The sequence below is a fragment of the Physeter macrocephalus genome, chromosome 11, assembly GCF_002837175.3.
Source record: "Physeter macrocephalus isolate SW-GA chromosome 11, ASM283717v5, whole genome shotgun sequence".
Classification (NCBI taxonomy): domain Eukaryota; kingdom Metazoa; phylum Chordata; class Mammalia; order Artiodactyla; family Physeteridae; genus Physeter; species Physeter macrocephalus.
In genome coordinates this window covers 16,387,867-16,402,278 of record NC_041224.1, presented here as the reverse complement: position 1 = coordinate 16,402,278, position 14,412 = coordinate 16,387,867, and the positions used below count along the sequence as shown (strand labels likewise).

The following is a 14,412-nucleotide window of genomic DNA, read 5'->3' as shown; positions in this document are numbered from 1 at the left end:
GTTGAATTTTGTCAAAAGCTTTTTCTGCATCTGTTGAGATGATCATATGGTTTTTATTCCTTAATTTGTTAATATGGTGTATCACATTGATTGATTTGCATATATTGAAGAATCCTTGCATTCCTGGGATAAATCCCACTTGATCATGGTGTATGATCCTTTTAATGTGTTGTTGGATTCTGTTTGCTAGTATTTTGTTGAGGATTTTTGCATGTATGTTCATCAGTGACATTGGTCTGTAATTTTTGTGTGTATGACAACTTCGTCTAGTTTTGGTATCAGGGTGATGGTGGCCTCGTTGAACGAATTTGGGAGTGTTCCTCCCTCTGCAATTTTTTGGAAGAGTTTGACAAGGATAGGTGTTAGCTCTTCTCTAAATGTTTGCTAGAATTTGCCTATGAAGCCATCTGGTCCTGGACTTTTGTTTTTTGAAAAAGATTTTTAATTTCAGTTTCAATTTCATTACTTGTGATAGGTCTGTTTATATTTTCGAATTCTTCCTGGTTCAGTCTTGGAAAATTGTACCTTTCCAAGAATTTCTCCATTTCTTCCAGTTTGTCCATTTTATTGACATATAGTTGTTTATAGTAGTCTCTGATAATTCGTTGTATTTCTGCAGTGTCAGTTGTGATTGCTGTTTTCATTTCTAATTTTATTGATTTGCATCCTCTTCCTTTTTTTCTTGATGAGTCTGTCTAAAGGTTAATCAATTTTGTTTATCTTCTCAAAGAACCAACTTTTAGTTTCATTGATCTTTGTCTATTTCATTTATTTCTGCTCTGATCTTTATGATTTCTTTCCTTCTACTGACTTTGGGTTTTCTTTGTTCTTTTTTTCTATAGTTGCTTTAGGTGTAAGGTTAGATTGTTTGTTTGAGATTTTTCTTGTTTCTTGAGGTGAGATTGAATTGCTATAAACTTCCCTCTTAGAACTGCTTTTGTTGCGTCCCATAGGTTTTGGGTCATCCTGCTTTCATTGTCATTTGTGTCTATGTATGTTTTATTTCCTCTTCGATTTCTTCAGTGATCTCTTGGTTATTTAGAAGTTCACTGTTTAGCCTCCATGTATTCATGTTTTTTACAGTTTTTTTCCCTGTAATTGATTTCTAATCTCACAGCGTTGTGGTCGGAAAAGATGCTTGATATGTTTTCAATTTTCTTAAATTTTCCAAGGCTTGCTTTGTGACCCAAGATGTGATCTATCCTGGAGAATGTTCCATGTGCGCTTGAGAGGAAAGTGTATTATGCCACTTTCGGGTGGAATGTCCTATAAATATCAGTTAAGTCTATCTGGTCTATTGTGTCATTTAAATCTTGTGTTTCCTTATTAATTTTCTGTCTGGATGATCTGTCCATTGGTGTAAGTGGGGTGTTAAAGTCCCCCACTATTATTGTGTTACTGTCAGTTTCCCCTTTTATAGCTGTTAGCATTTGCCTTATGTATTGAGGTGCTCCTATATTGGGTGCATATATATTTATAATTGTTATATCTTCTTCTTGGATTGATCCCTTGATCATTATGTAGTGTCCTTCCTTGTCTCTTGTTAACATTCTTTATTTTAAAGTCTTTTATCTGACATGAGTATTGTTATTCCCGCTTTCTTTGATTTCCATTTGCGTGGAATATCTTTTTCCATCCCCTCACTTTCAGTCTGTATGTGTCCCTAGGTCTGAAGTGGACTTCTTGTAGACAGCATACATAGGGTCTTGTTTTTATATCCATTCAGCCAGCCTGTGTCTTTTGGTTGGAGCATTTAATCCATTTACAGTCAAGGTAGTTTTCGATATGTATGTTCCTATTACCATTTTCTTAATTGTTTTGGGTTTGTTTTTGTGGGTCCTTTTCTTCTCTCGTGTTCCTGCCTAGGGAAGTTCCTTTAGCATTTGTCGTAAAGCTGGTTTGGTGGTGTTGAATTCTCTAACTTTTTTTTTTTTTTTTTTTTGCGGTACGCGGGCGTCTCACCGCTGTGGCCACTCCAGTTGCGGGGCACAGGCTCCGGATGCACAGGCTCAGCGGCCATGGCTCAGCAGCCATGGCTCACGGGCCTAGCCGCTCCGCTGCATGTGGGATCTTCCCGGACCGGGGCACGAACCCGTGTCCCCTGCATCGGCAGGCGGACTCAACCACTGCGGCACCAGGGAAGCCCTGACTTTTGCTTGTATGTAAAGCTTTTGATTTCTCCATCTGAATGAGATCCTTGCCAGGTAGAGTAATCTTGGTTGTAGGTTTTTCTCTTTCATTGCTTTAAGTATATCCTGCCACTCCCTTCTGGCCTGCAGAGTTTCTGTTGAAAAATCAGCTGATAACCTTATGGGGAGTCCCATGTATGTTATTTTTTGCTTTTCCTTGCTGCTTTTAATATTTTTTCTTTGAATTTAATTTTTGTTAGTTTGATTAACATGTGTCTTGGAGTGGTTCTCCTTGGTTTTATCTAAGGAGACTCTCTGTGCTTCCTGGACTTTGGGTATTCCCTTTCCCACTTAAGGAAGTTTTGGACTATAATCTCTTCAGATATTTTCTCAAACCCTTTCTTTTTCTCTTTCTGGGACCCCTATAATTCGAATGTTGGTACCTTTAGTGTTGTCCCAGAGATCTCTGAGATTGTTTTCAATTCTTTTCATTCTTTTTTCTTTATTCTGCTCCTCGGCAGTTATTTCCACCTTTCTGTCTTCCAGTTCACTTATTCGTTCTTCTACCTCAGTTATTCTGTTATTGATTCCTTCTAGTGTATTTTTCAGTTCAGTTATTATATTGTTCATCTCTGTTTGTTTGTTCTTTAGTTCTCCTAGATCTTTGTCAAACATGTCTTGTATTTTCTCGATCCGTGCCTCCATCTTTTTCCAAGATTCTGGATCATCTTTACTATCATTACTTTGAATTCTTTTTCAGGTAGGTTGCCTATTTCCTCTTCATTTATTTGGTCTTGTAGGTTTTCACCTTGCTCCTTCATCTGTAACATATTTTTTTTGTCATCTCAACTTTTTTTTTTTTAATGGGTGGGATTGTGTTCCTGTCTTCCTGGTTGTTTGGTCTGAGGCTTCCCACACTGGAGTTTGTAGGCTGTGGGGTAGAGCTGGGTCTTGGTGCTGAGATGAGGACCTACGGGAGATCTCACTCTGATGAATATTCCCTGGGGTCTGAGGTTCTTTGTTAGTCCAGCGGTTCTGACTCAGAGCTCCCACCACAGGAGCTCAGGCCCGACCCCTGGCTTGTGAACCAAGATCCTGCAAGCTGCGTGGGGTGGCAAAAAAAAAAAAAAAAGAGCAGAACAGTAACAAAGAGTAAAAAATAAAATAAGATGAGGAAACTAACAGATATGTTAGAAAAAATAAAAATATAAATGAAACAACAGCCAGAAGGTAAAACAGAACCACAATAGCCAAAAAATAAAAATAAAAGCAGCTGGAAAAGGCCTTGGCTGTGGGGGGCGGGGCTTTGGCAGGGGCGGGGTTTAGGCCGGGGCAGGGTTTGGGTTTAGAACGTGCACAGACAGGAAAGGCCCTAGGGGGGTGGGGGTGGGGGGGGGTGGGGCTTAGGCTCCTGGAGGGAGTCCTAGGCTCCTCGGAGGCCAGAGGAGCAGGCCCAGGACCCCAGCAGGCTTTCTGGGCCCGAGTGGGCGGGGGAAACACTAGGTGCGTTCCCCCGCAACCTCTGATTCCAGAGGCTCCTTCCCTGTTTGTCTCTCCTCTTCTCACTGCCCGCCCCGTGACCCATGCAGCTGGAGGGGCCCCTGAAAGGCAGGGGACCAGGCCCGGAAGCCCAGCAGGCTTCCCAGGGCCCAGGTGGGTGGGGGAAACTAGCTGCATCTCCCCTGATCCTCCGATCCTGGAGGGCCCCTCCCTGTCTGCCTCTCCTCCTCTTCTCCCCCTCCCTACGCCCCTAGGACCAGCGTGGCCGGAGGGGGCCCCAGAAGGCGGAGAACCCAGCCCAGGACCCAGCAGGCTTCCCGGGGCCTGATTGGGCAGGGGACGTGCTAGCTGCACTCTCCCCTGGTCCTCCGAGCCCCCGAGGGTCCCTCCAGGTGTGGGAACCCCTCCCCTCTCCCAGCCACCCCTCAGGGGCACCGGTCCCATCTGGCCTCCACTTTTCCTCCCCCCTCAATCCCCACCATGTCCTACCCAGTCGCTCGGGGGTTCCTCCCGTCTCCTTGAGTGTCGAGGTCCCCCACCAGCATCTGGTAGGTGCCCTAGTTGTGGGGAGACGTGAACTCTGTGTCCTCCCACTCCACCACCTTGACCCCACCAAGCCCTTTGTTTTATTCACCACTAATTCCCCAGCAGTTAGAATTGTGTCTGGCATAGTTGATGCCAGAAAAATCGTTGCTGAATGAATGAACTTGAAGGGATAAAAGGAAGCCTTACGTATCCACAAGGTTTTGCCTGTTACAGTTTGCTTGTGCATGTATTTCTCCTTTGCCCTCCTTCCCCATGTCACTGTAGGAGGACAGCCCTGTGGGACAGCTAAGGCAGTTGTTATCCTAGTTGGATGGTTGAGGAAACTGAGACTCAGAGACATGCAGTGATTTATGAGCCCTGATCTGTATCTCCCCTTGAGTGTCTGTTGGTCATCTCAGCATGTCCAAAAACGAACTCCTCTCTTCCCATCTCGGGTATGACTACTTCTTTCATCCATTACTTGGGCCAAAAGCCTTGGTGTCTTATTGACGCTGTCTCTCACATTCCACACTGGACAGCAGAGGATGCTCTCAGAGCTGTATCCGAAGATGCCCAGACTCCAGCCCTTGCTCTCGACCTCACTGCCACCACGCCAGTCCATTTCTTCTCATCTGTTCTGCTCCTCAGTCATTCAGGGGCAAAGTCATACCAGCAGAGGGACAGCAAGGCTGAGAAAGAGGTCAGGACAGTGGAGAGTATGTGAGGGGGTCTGCCAGGTAAGGAGCAGGAAAATTTAAAGGAATTCCCACACGGTACTGATGGCTGGCAGTGAAGGAGTTAAGGCCAGCATGCAGGCAAAGAGCTGGTGTGTGTGAATAAGGGAACAGAAGACAACCAAAGATTGCTGTTCTTAACGGGGATTTTGGAGTTTCAGATCTAGAACGTAAAACTGTATCAAGTAAGAATTGAAGGTCAGAGAATGTCTGAAGAAGAGTTTGGGGATCTGAGTGCCACATTTCTGGAAGGGTTATTGGTGTGGATGTTGAAGCTATAAAAGGTCATGGCCTGGGGTGTGGTGGCCAGGAGGCCAACTTCCTGTGCTGAGGTCATCCAAGGATGTGAGGGAATTTCCTGGATGCTGGTAGGGAACTTAAGGATGAGTAATTCAGAACTCAGAAGCAGGGGAGATGTTGAGAGTTTGGACAGATGACGGATTGAAGTGGCAAAGGAAAGATAGAACAGCCCTAGTCTCCTTTCTCCATGAGCAGAGGGCAGGGGGAGAGATAGCAGCCTTCGAGGTCAGGGTTATAGATGATATTTCTTCATGAGCCTCTGTGTGCCCAGTCCTCCTCTAAGGACTGAGGATGCGAGAAAAGGTGCAAGATGGGGTGGTTATCCCTAAGGAACATGCAGTGGTACCCGGGCAGTACTGTTGCCTACAAAATATTTAGAGGTGCATGTCATTGTAGCCCCATTGCAATTACCACTACCTCTGTCAATATCTCCTCAATAAATCTAGATGTTTCCATGAGAAGTTAAATCTATTGGGCATTTTTAGAAGAATGTCTTCAGTTATCAGCTCTTTCACCAATAGGTTAACTTTGGGCAGAAATAGAAAGCTCATGGCTCAGAGTCCTCTTTAAAGCTTTACCACAAATTCAGATCATTTGAATTCCAGTACTCTGTTGAACTCATCTAAAAACAGTGTCTTCAATTACTCTGGATTTCTTTCCCTCATAGCAAAGAATCGGGGCATGAACACACAAGGGCATGGCCTAGCTTTAAACCTGTTCACTATTCAAGTTCTGGAAAAAACGCCTTCAGCACTGCCAAGACGAAAGGGTTTAAGTCACTTAGATTGCTCCTAGAAAAAAAGAAAGGCAGGCATTGCTTAAGGATGATGATACTTGCCATGTCCACAGCAGCTCACATGGTGCCCAGCACATATTCAGTGCTCAGAAATGTTTGTTGTTGACTCGTTGACCGTTTATCACTTTCTGAAGGGGAGAGAGGTGACAGGGAATGAGCAGGAACCAGAAAAATACTTACAAAATATTAGAACTAGAAGGGAGAGCTGGACCACCCAGCGAGTACTCTTAGAAAGCCAGCCCTGGTTACCATCGTTGTTACTGACTGTCCTGTACCACTGCGTTCCAAAGTTAGTAACTGGTTACAAAGGTGAATGCGGACTTGGGACCTTATCACATCAGCTTGGTTGGCTGGTGTCAGCCAGCTCCCAGCACTTTTGGATGTTTAAAAACATTTCCTTAGGGGTTTATTATAGGGGAATTCCATTCTCATCCTACTTGTTTTTTAATAGCCATTAATTTACCTAGATACACAATGATAAAGACTTAATTCAGGCTTAAGGAGGCCTCAGTCAGTCCAAAGACAAGTCCCCAGTCAAAATACATTGAAAGTGAACACTTAAATCAGAAAGTCGTATGAATGGACTCACTGGCTGAAAAATATCTCCCCAAATGCAGGGTTTTTTTTTTTTTTTCCTTCCCTGGATTCTGTAGACAGAGAGCAGACCATGAGCAGCCTGGGTTTTGCTCCATCTTCCCAGGCAGACATGGGGCTTGCGGGAAGGCTGGTTGTAGCGACAGGAATTCAATACTGGGGTCAGCACGTTCTCTGGGTTGGATTTGAATTTTTTATTACTATTGTGCTTGGACCCCGAGAAAATTCATTCAGCCAGCCTGACTTATGACACTAAATGACTAGTTAACCATACATACTAATCACATAAATATGGTTTATGGAACGATATAAAATGGTTTATGAAATCACTTTTAAACCATCTTTTCAACAGTAATTATACCTGCCCTGGAATACCTTAAACCAAGCGATACTGGCAAGAATTAACTTGAGCATCTTTAATGTTCTGATGATTATTGTACAAAATTGCCACTGCAATAAAATGACAGGGTTGTTTTCATTTCTCTTCTTCCGCTGCATTTCTCTTTTTTCCCCTTTCCCGTTAAAACATACTTCATAACATTTCATCATGGGAGAAGTCTGCCTAAGTTTCCAGTTGCTGAAATTTAGTTAAACCATAAAATTGTTTCCAGATTACCAACCATGAAATGGAAAGACAATCTTATTTATGAATTTATAAATCAGATAATCTCCCTCAAATGAATCCTGAAACCAGAAACACTTTGATGATTAAACAGGAGGGAAAAAGTTTTCTCATTACCATGTGTCAAAAGAATTGTGTTTCTGTGAAGTGGATTTGGCCAAGACGGTGGAACACGCATGTGCGATCGTGTGCACGGCGCCTGGGGCGCACACTGTTTCCTGAGCAGGGGGAGAGACTCGCTCTCCCTTGACCGTCAAGCTCAAGTGTACTGAACTCTCAAGGTTCTGACAGATCATGTCTCCTTCCTGGTGACCCCACTGGTGACATAGCCTGGAGGAGGCCACCCAAGGAGCATCCAGTCCTGTCCTCACAGATACCAAAAGGAGAACAAGTGTGTGGATATCTGGACTAAATGCAGGGCTTTTGCTCCACAGCATCCAGACCCTCATCCTATGTCAACATCATCCCTGAGGAGTCAGGAGAGTGGGGTGCCGTTTGGGGGTTTTCTTTCTCTGCATCCTAAAACCGTTGTCTAGGGGAAGATGGGTGAGAAGCCAAGTACCTCCTGAGCCAAGGAGGATGCCGAAGGCATGTACGAAGCCCTGCGGACACCCCTCTGAGAGGACCCACCTGTGCTGAACCATTCGGCAGTTCTCACCATGGTGATGAATCTGTTGACAGTCAATGTCTTGAATCTGGAATGATTCTGGTGCTTTGTTTCAGTTTTTAATGCTGCTGCCCTCCTTTGTTAGACCAGTTAATGAAAGCGGGTGACCAGAGAGGGACCAGAGAGTACACCGATTTAGCCCTAATCAGGACCGTGCCTGCGTTGGAATCCAGCGTTGGAATCCATCTGCCGTTTCCCTCCCACCAGACTCTGGCTTATTCTCTGCATCTGTGTACTTACCTACTGTTTACATCTCTTAATATTATTGTCTCTTGAGTGTAGTTAGTTTGTCTCTGCACCTTCGTATCCTGCACTACAGCTTCACGGAACCCGTTAAACCTCTTCCTAACCAAAGCTGTCTAGACCCTAAGAATGTCCTGCCATTTTCAAAGAAATGAAATCCTTTGCATTTGCCTAGGATTGAATAAGAGCAGTAAACTCGTACATCTCGGGGTAGCTCTCCGCTGCTTTTAGGGTCTTGAGTTTGGCTTCCAGCATTACTGTGGGAAGAATGGGGGTTCTGGACAACTTCTACCTGGAACTCAGTCCCCCCAGAAGTGGTCCATTTCCCAAGAGCTCATTTGTGTGAGTCTGTACCCCCGACACATGGAGACCAGCCACCAGCCCGTCGTTTGCGAGGTGCCATGCAACTTGGGTCTGATAAACTTGGGATCTCCAATGGGTATTTACTAACCTGCTTTCTTGAGTGGAATTTCTTACTTATTTTTCTCTTTGGCAATGCACTGCTTAATGGCAGACAGGCCGCCAAGAATACACGTATAACTGAAAATGCTCTGCAGCTCAGAGGTTTAACGTTCACAGCTATGTCTGGAAACACTTGGAAGGTCACTCTGGGTAGATGCATATCTTCTCACTGTTTGAGATTTCTTCTTTCCACACTATTAGAACCAAGAGATCATACTATTAATACTTAATTTTTCCCCCCAGTGGGTTGACAACCACTAACTCTCCAGACTGCATGCCTTACATCCAAGAAACCCAATATTGTGACACAACCATCCATTTTAAACTAAAGAAAATGCATGGAATTCTGAAGTCAGAAGCTTGCAATTGTGAAATGAATCTCAATGTTTTTTTTTACGGCACTAAGCGTTATATTCCAAAGGCAAAACACAAGACCAAAAAGTCGTGTATGAACAAAGTTACCCTTGAAGACCCTCTCGATTGCCATGAAGTTCAAGATACAGATACAGCAGCTCTCGTGAAGTCCAGCATAACCAGTTATTCTGTTCTAGTGAAAGAACAGACCACCATGACTTTTTCTGTTGGGTACCAGATAAAGTAGTTGGCTTGTATTTAAAAGCCACAGTGTCTGAAAGTGCTGTTTGTAGCCCAGCAATCGTCACCTTTGCTCATACTACGAGAGGCCATGGGACTGAGACCCCCAGCAAAGAACGGGGTCCCTTTTCTGTCTCAGGCTGGGACCGGACACTTGCTGATGGGATACGATGGTAGTCCAGGTGTCCACACGGTCTGACTCTTCTCCCTTCTCTTTTATTGTCTTGAACTACCAAGTAGGTACAACTGAATTCACATGCCATTGCGTGTGTGATGGCCATCCTTAGCAGAGGTCACTCTGTGGTGGTGATTTGATAATGTGCTGGGAATACTGGTAATAGTTCCATGGCACTGCCATTGTCTGACGTACAGAAATGTGAGCCCGTTTCAAAAGCTACATGAGTTGTGCGTAGCACTGGAGAGCCCTGAACAGAGAGGTGTAGTATCTGTGCATAATATCAAAATTGGGAAGGGTTTTTATTTAGGTCTTTAGATAACCAAGTTGTTAGGGGTATTTGTTTTCCTGCCCCCAGGTGCCTATGACATTGATTTGAGGACCCTCTACCCTCAAGGAAGACATTGATTTCAAGCACACTTTTCCATGTTCGTAAGAGACATTCGTTTTGTGTTGCTCTTGGGCTTTACAACAAGCGTTACTCCAAACACACGACGAACATCTCCATCATTTACACCACAGTCAGTCAGCAGCCTCCCAGCTGCGGGGAGGAGCACAGCTCGGAAGTGGCCTAGGGCTCCACTGGTGCAGAGGTCAAAGAGTAAAAGAAGGGCGGAAAGGCTCAAAAACACAAAGATGCACAAAGAGAATTCTTTCCAAGCTTTTCCGTTTTCCATGAGGCCTCTGCTGGTCTGTCCAGTGTCTTTCCAGTAAGGTCATCGGGTGAATACTAAACTCTGACCATCAAATCTCGAGCTCAGTGGGAATTTGCAAGCTCGTTAGCTACCCCAAGCCAGGTTGGGGTGAACTTTGGAGGTCTGCTAAGTGGAACTTTTATAACCCTCAGATGATCATTCACCTAGACAAACCAGTCTGAAAGTCAACATAAGCTTTAACAAACAATTCTCTTGTTTTACAGAGAGAGGATGCAAGCCATGGAGAAACAGATTGCCAGTTTAACTGGCCTTGTTCAGTCTGCGCTTTTTAAAGGGCCCCTTACAAGTAATAGCAAAGATGCGTCTAGGTAAAAAAAAAAAAAAAAAAAAAAAAAAAGAAAGCAAACCAATTCAAAGTAATTCAATCTGTTTCTCTTTAATGATTGAGATCATTCATTCATTCCAATCGTTTTCTTGTAATCATTTCAAGGCTGAAAATATCCACATCTCTATGAATCATGGTTTGTTTGTTTGCTTGTCTATTTCTGGTAATTCTTTGGCCCAAGAAGGGTAAATGGGCTTCCCAGTGCATGTGGCTTCATGGACCACTGTGCAGTGCCTGCCGCCACCATCCACATGTATCCACATCCTCTGTCATCTGAGAGCCATGAGCGTTCCTCAGCTGCACGCCCGGGAAGCCTTTTCCATCGCGGCCAATAGTGGTGCTGATGCTGAAATACCTTCATTGCTTAATACCCTCACTAGCTGCAGCTGATTGCTTAGAAGGGTGAATGGAAGGGGGGAAACGCATTTGGGAAACTGTATCGCTGACTCTCTTTTCCTTTTCTTCAGCGAGAAAATGATGAAAACCACAGCCAATAAGAACCACACAGATGGTGCAGGTGAGTGTTCTCCAGACCTGCAGGAGGCCTGGAGGCTGCCTTTGATGAGCCTGGTTTGCTTCCAGACGTATTAACCTCTCCCCAAGTCACCTATTTGGTGCAACTTCAGAGGCTTCTGGGGTAACTCCCTACACCACCCCTTCCCTGCTTAATGCTGAAATTCCTGATGAGTCATTAATTTGCAGGGGGGGGGGTCCTTTAGTCCTCTCCCTTCAGTCTTCATTCATTTATTCACTTCCTCATTCATTTATTCATTTATGAGGCCATATATCCAACAAATACTTATATGCCTGATACTGGACCAGGACAGTGGACATCACTAGGACAGGGCTCCCTGCTCCCTAATCCGATGCAGAAAATGGATCTGGGACAGGTCATTATATGTGTGCTGAGTGTTAAGAAAAAGTGCAGGATGAATGTTTACCCAACAGAGCTGGCCTCAACCAAGGCCAAACTGAGGCCAAAAGGATGAGGACAGAAGGAAAGAGCCATTCAGGTAGAGAGCAAAGCATGTACAGATGCTATGGTGAGGAATTTAGATACTATTCTAAGTGCAAAGGGAAGGCAGCGGAAGGTTCTACACTGGGGAAGGGCCTCAGCCCAGCTGCAGGACGTGACCGGTTGAGAAAGGGGCACGAGCTGATAGGGAGCCCCCATGGGTCAAGGCAGGAGAAAAAGGCATACTTGGACCAGGGCCTGCTTTCAAATGCCAGCATCCCCTCAAAGAGGCCCCAGTGATAGTCCCTGTGCACCTTGCTAGTATCCAGGTGTATTTGATGTCCATCTTATCCTGCAGACTCGAGGTGGGCCTCTCTCAAGAATACGAAGTCTTCGCTTCCCTGGGGTTAGAAATAGGAATCGTCACCAGGGACATGCTCGGCTACTGAATTACTCAGTAAGCATGTGGCAAGTTGGGTGAAAGCCCTAATTTGGAGGAAGCCACAGGGTGTGGTGCCACGTGGCAGAATGGACAGAACTGGGGACCTAAGTTGAGGCGTCTGTTGGTCCTGGTTCCGCGCTAGCCAAGTTCAGGCCTTCAGCTGTAAAGCCAGCAGGGCTGCCCTCCCAGCATTCCCAGTCCTCATGGGATTGGTCGGTCTACTTAGAAATCAGTCGGTGACCTTGGTGGCAGCCGGGCAGAGAATTGTCTCATGGAAATTGCTGAGCTTGTCTTCATAGCAACTGCCAGTTTGCTTTGGAGATATTTATTCATCTGTTTTCTGATCTATTATGAACCTACAGAAAAAAAAGGCACTTACTGAACCCGTAGAAACAGCAGAAGGGTGGTTGCCAGGGGTGGGGGACATGGGAGATGTTGGTCGAAAAGTACCAACTTCCAGTTAGAAGATGAATAAGTTCTAAGGTACAGCATGGTGATTGTAGATAACAGTGTTGAACTATATACTTGAAAGTTGCCAAGAGAATAGATCTTAAATGTTCTCACCCCAAGAAAGACATGGTAATTATATGACAGGATGGGCGAGTTAGGAAATAATCGTATGGCAATATGTAAGTGTATCAGATCAAACATTGTACACCTTAAAGTTGTACAGTGTTCCATGTCAGTTATAACTAATAAAGTTGGGGGGTTGGGAGGGGGAAGCTACCAAACACTAAGACATTTTACTCCTCTGGATTCTATCCTAGAAATGATTCATATCCAATACCATTGTTCTAATCGATATGTACATGCTGTTTTGTATTCGTCTTTATTCCTTTTCCCTTTTGGTAAAATAATAATTAATAGTAATAATAGGAAGCATTTAGTGAAGTTTCCTATGTACTAAGTGCTTTTCTAACCTGAACCTGTTACCCCCTGACGCAGCCTCACGGGATAGGTACACTCATGATTCCCATGTTCCAGATGAGGACACTGAACACACATCCATACACACGTGACACACATCAACATGCTTCACCGACCTGTCATGATATCTCATCCTTTTGTGTTAAGGTGCCCCAGTCCCTTTAAAGAAATGTAGGTTGCTTCATTTCTTCGTTTTGAAAATGTTTGCAAATGTCTTTTTTGAAGCCTGGGGGAAGGAGTAGGTGTAATTTCTTTGGGATGCATTTCCCAAAGTGGAATTAATAAATCCAAAGGGACAAACAGCTGAATAGCACTGGTGACACACTGCCAGTTTTCTCTTCTGAAAGGCTGGGCCAATTTTCGATGCCACTGGCAACACACACGTGGGTTTGCGCCCCTGCGTCTCTGCTGAGGTAGGTCTTTCTCATTCTAATCTGTCAGGGCTACATGTGGTCCACAGGGCTTTCGTTGCCATAGCAGCCTTGTACGATGTGCAAAATATATTCTTCCAGAATCCTAGGAGGTTAGCAACGAGAAGTATTATCCCTGTTCTGTAGACAAGTACACGGAATTATGTAGTAAGTCAAGGAAGCTCATTTGGCCAAGGGTACATGAGAAAGGGAAACCCAGACTTCCTGTTACTTTAGGAATATTTGGATTACCGTGGGTATAAGAGAACAGAAGGAACTTCCCATTTCACAGTCATAGCATGTGTTTTATAGTGTATTATATCATTTAAACACACAACCCTGTAAAGAAGATGTTAGCTGTGGAGCTAGTAAGATTCGCAGCCAGTCTGGCCAACCCCAAACCCATTAAATTCCCATCAAATGTGTACTTAATAAGACTTATATTAAGATATACCTGACTGAAGTAAGTTACCTAAGAGCGGACTTGGTAGGAGGAAGAAGAGGCCGTTGCCTGGAGAGGGTGAGATGCAGGGAAGGGAGGTTCTGAGGATAAACTGCTTGCTAACTCTCCTCCCTAGACTAGAATGTGACCACCCCACATGTGGGTTCGGAGAGCGGGTCCCAGGTCCTGTGACTAATCTGAAGCGGAACTCATTTACCACTCGGGGTCCCCACCCACCAGATCCGGCTCCATCCGTAGATTTGGGGGCACCTGCCTACAGCTCTCAGCCTGTCACCACTGCCACCTGCTGCCACTCCAGGTGGGGAGTGGAGGCCAGCAGGGGCTCCTCCCCCTCACTCTGCTTAGAGAAATAATCACAGCCAGGGCTTCCCTGGTGGCACAGTGGCTAAGAATCCGCCTGCCAGTGCAGGGGACACGGGTTCGAGCCCTGGTCCGGGAAGAGCCCACATGCCGCGGAGCAACTAAGCCCGTGCGCCACAACTACTGACCCTGCACTCTGGAGCCCGCGAGCCACAACTACTGAGCCTGCGTGCCACAACTACTGAAGCCCACGTGCCTAGAGACGGTGCCCTGCAACAAGAGAAGCCACTGCAGTGAGAAGCCCGCGCACCGCAACAAAGAGCAGCCTCCACTCACTGAAACTAGAGAAAGCCCATGTGCAGCAACGAAGACCCAACACAGCCAAAAATAAACTAAAATTAAAAAAAAAATTTAAAAATAATCACAGCCAATCACAGTGGGGTCCTTCTGTGCCAGACACCAGGTGGGGCAGTTTATATGTGTTAATTCCATCATCCTACACAATCACCCTTACACCCATTTTACAGATGAGG

At 45.1% G+C, this 14,412-nt stretch overlaps 1 protein-coding gene across 30 annotated transcripts in view; it reads left to right on the top strand.

Moving 5' to 3' along the window:
* Nucleotides 1-14,412, top strand: part of KIAA1217 (KIAA1217 ortholog) — a 329,171-nt gene that overhangs the window by 267,183 nt on the left and 47,576 nt on the right. For 25 of the 30 annotated variants that reach the window (XM_007100793.3, XM_055087778.1, XM_007100780.3 and 22 more), the window contains 2 exons: nucleotides 10,261-10,365; nucleotides 10,850-10,899. In XM_007100793.3, the coding sequence (XP_007100855.2) occupies nucleotides 10,261-10,365; nucleotides 10,850-10,899 (155 nt within the window). The remainder of the gene's footprint in view (nucleotides 1-10,260; nucleotides 10,366-10,849; nucleotides 10,900-14,412) is intronic. The other 5 variants (XM_007100791.3, XM_007100792.3, XM_055087777.1 and 2 more) reach the window with 1 other exon arrangement.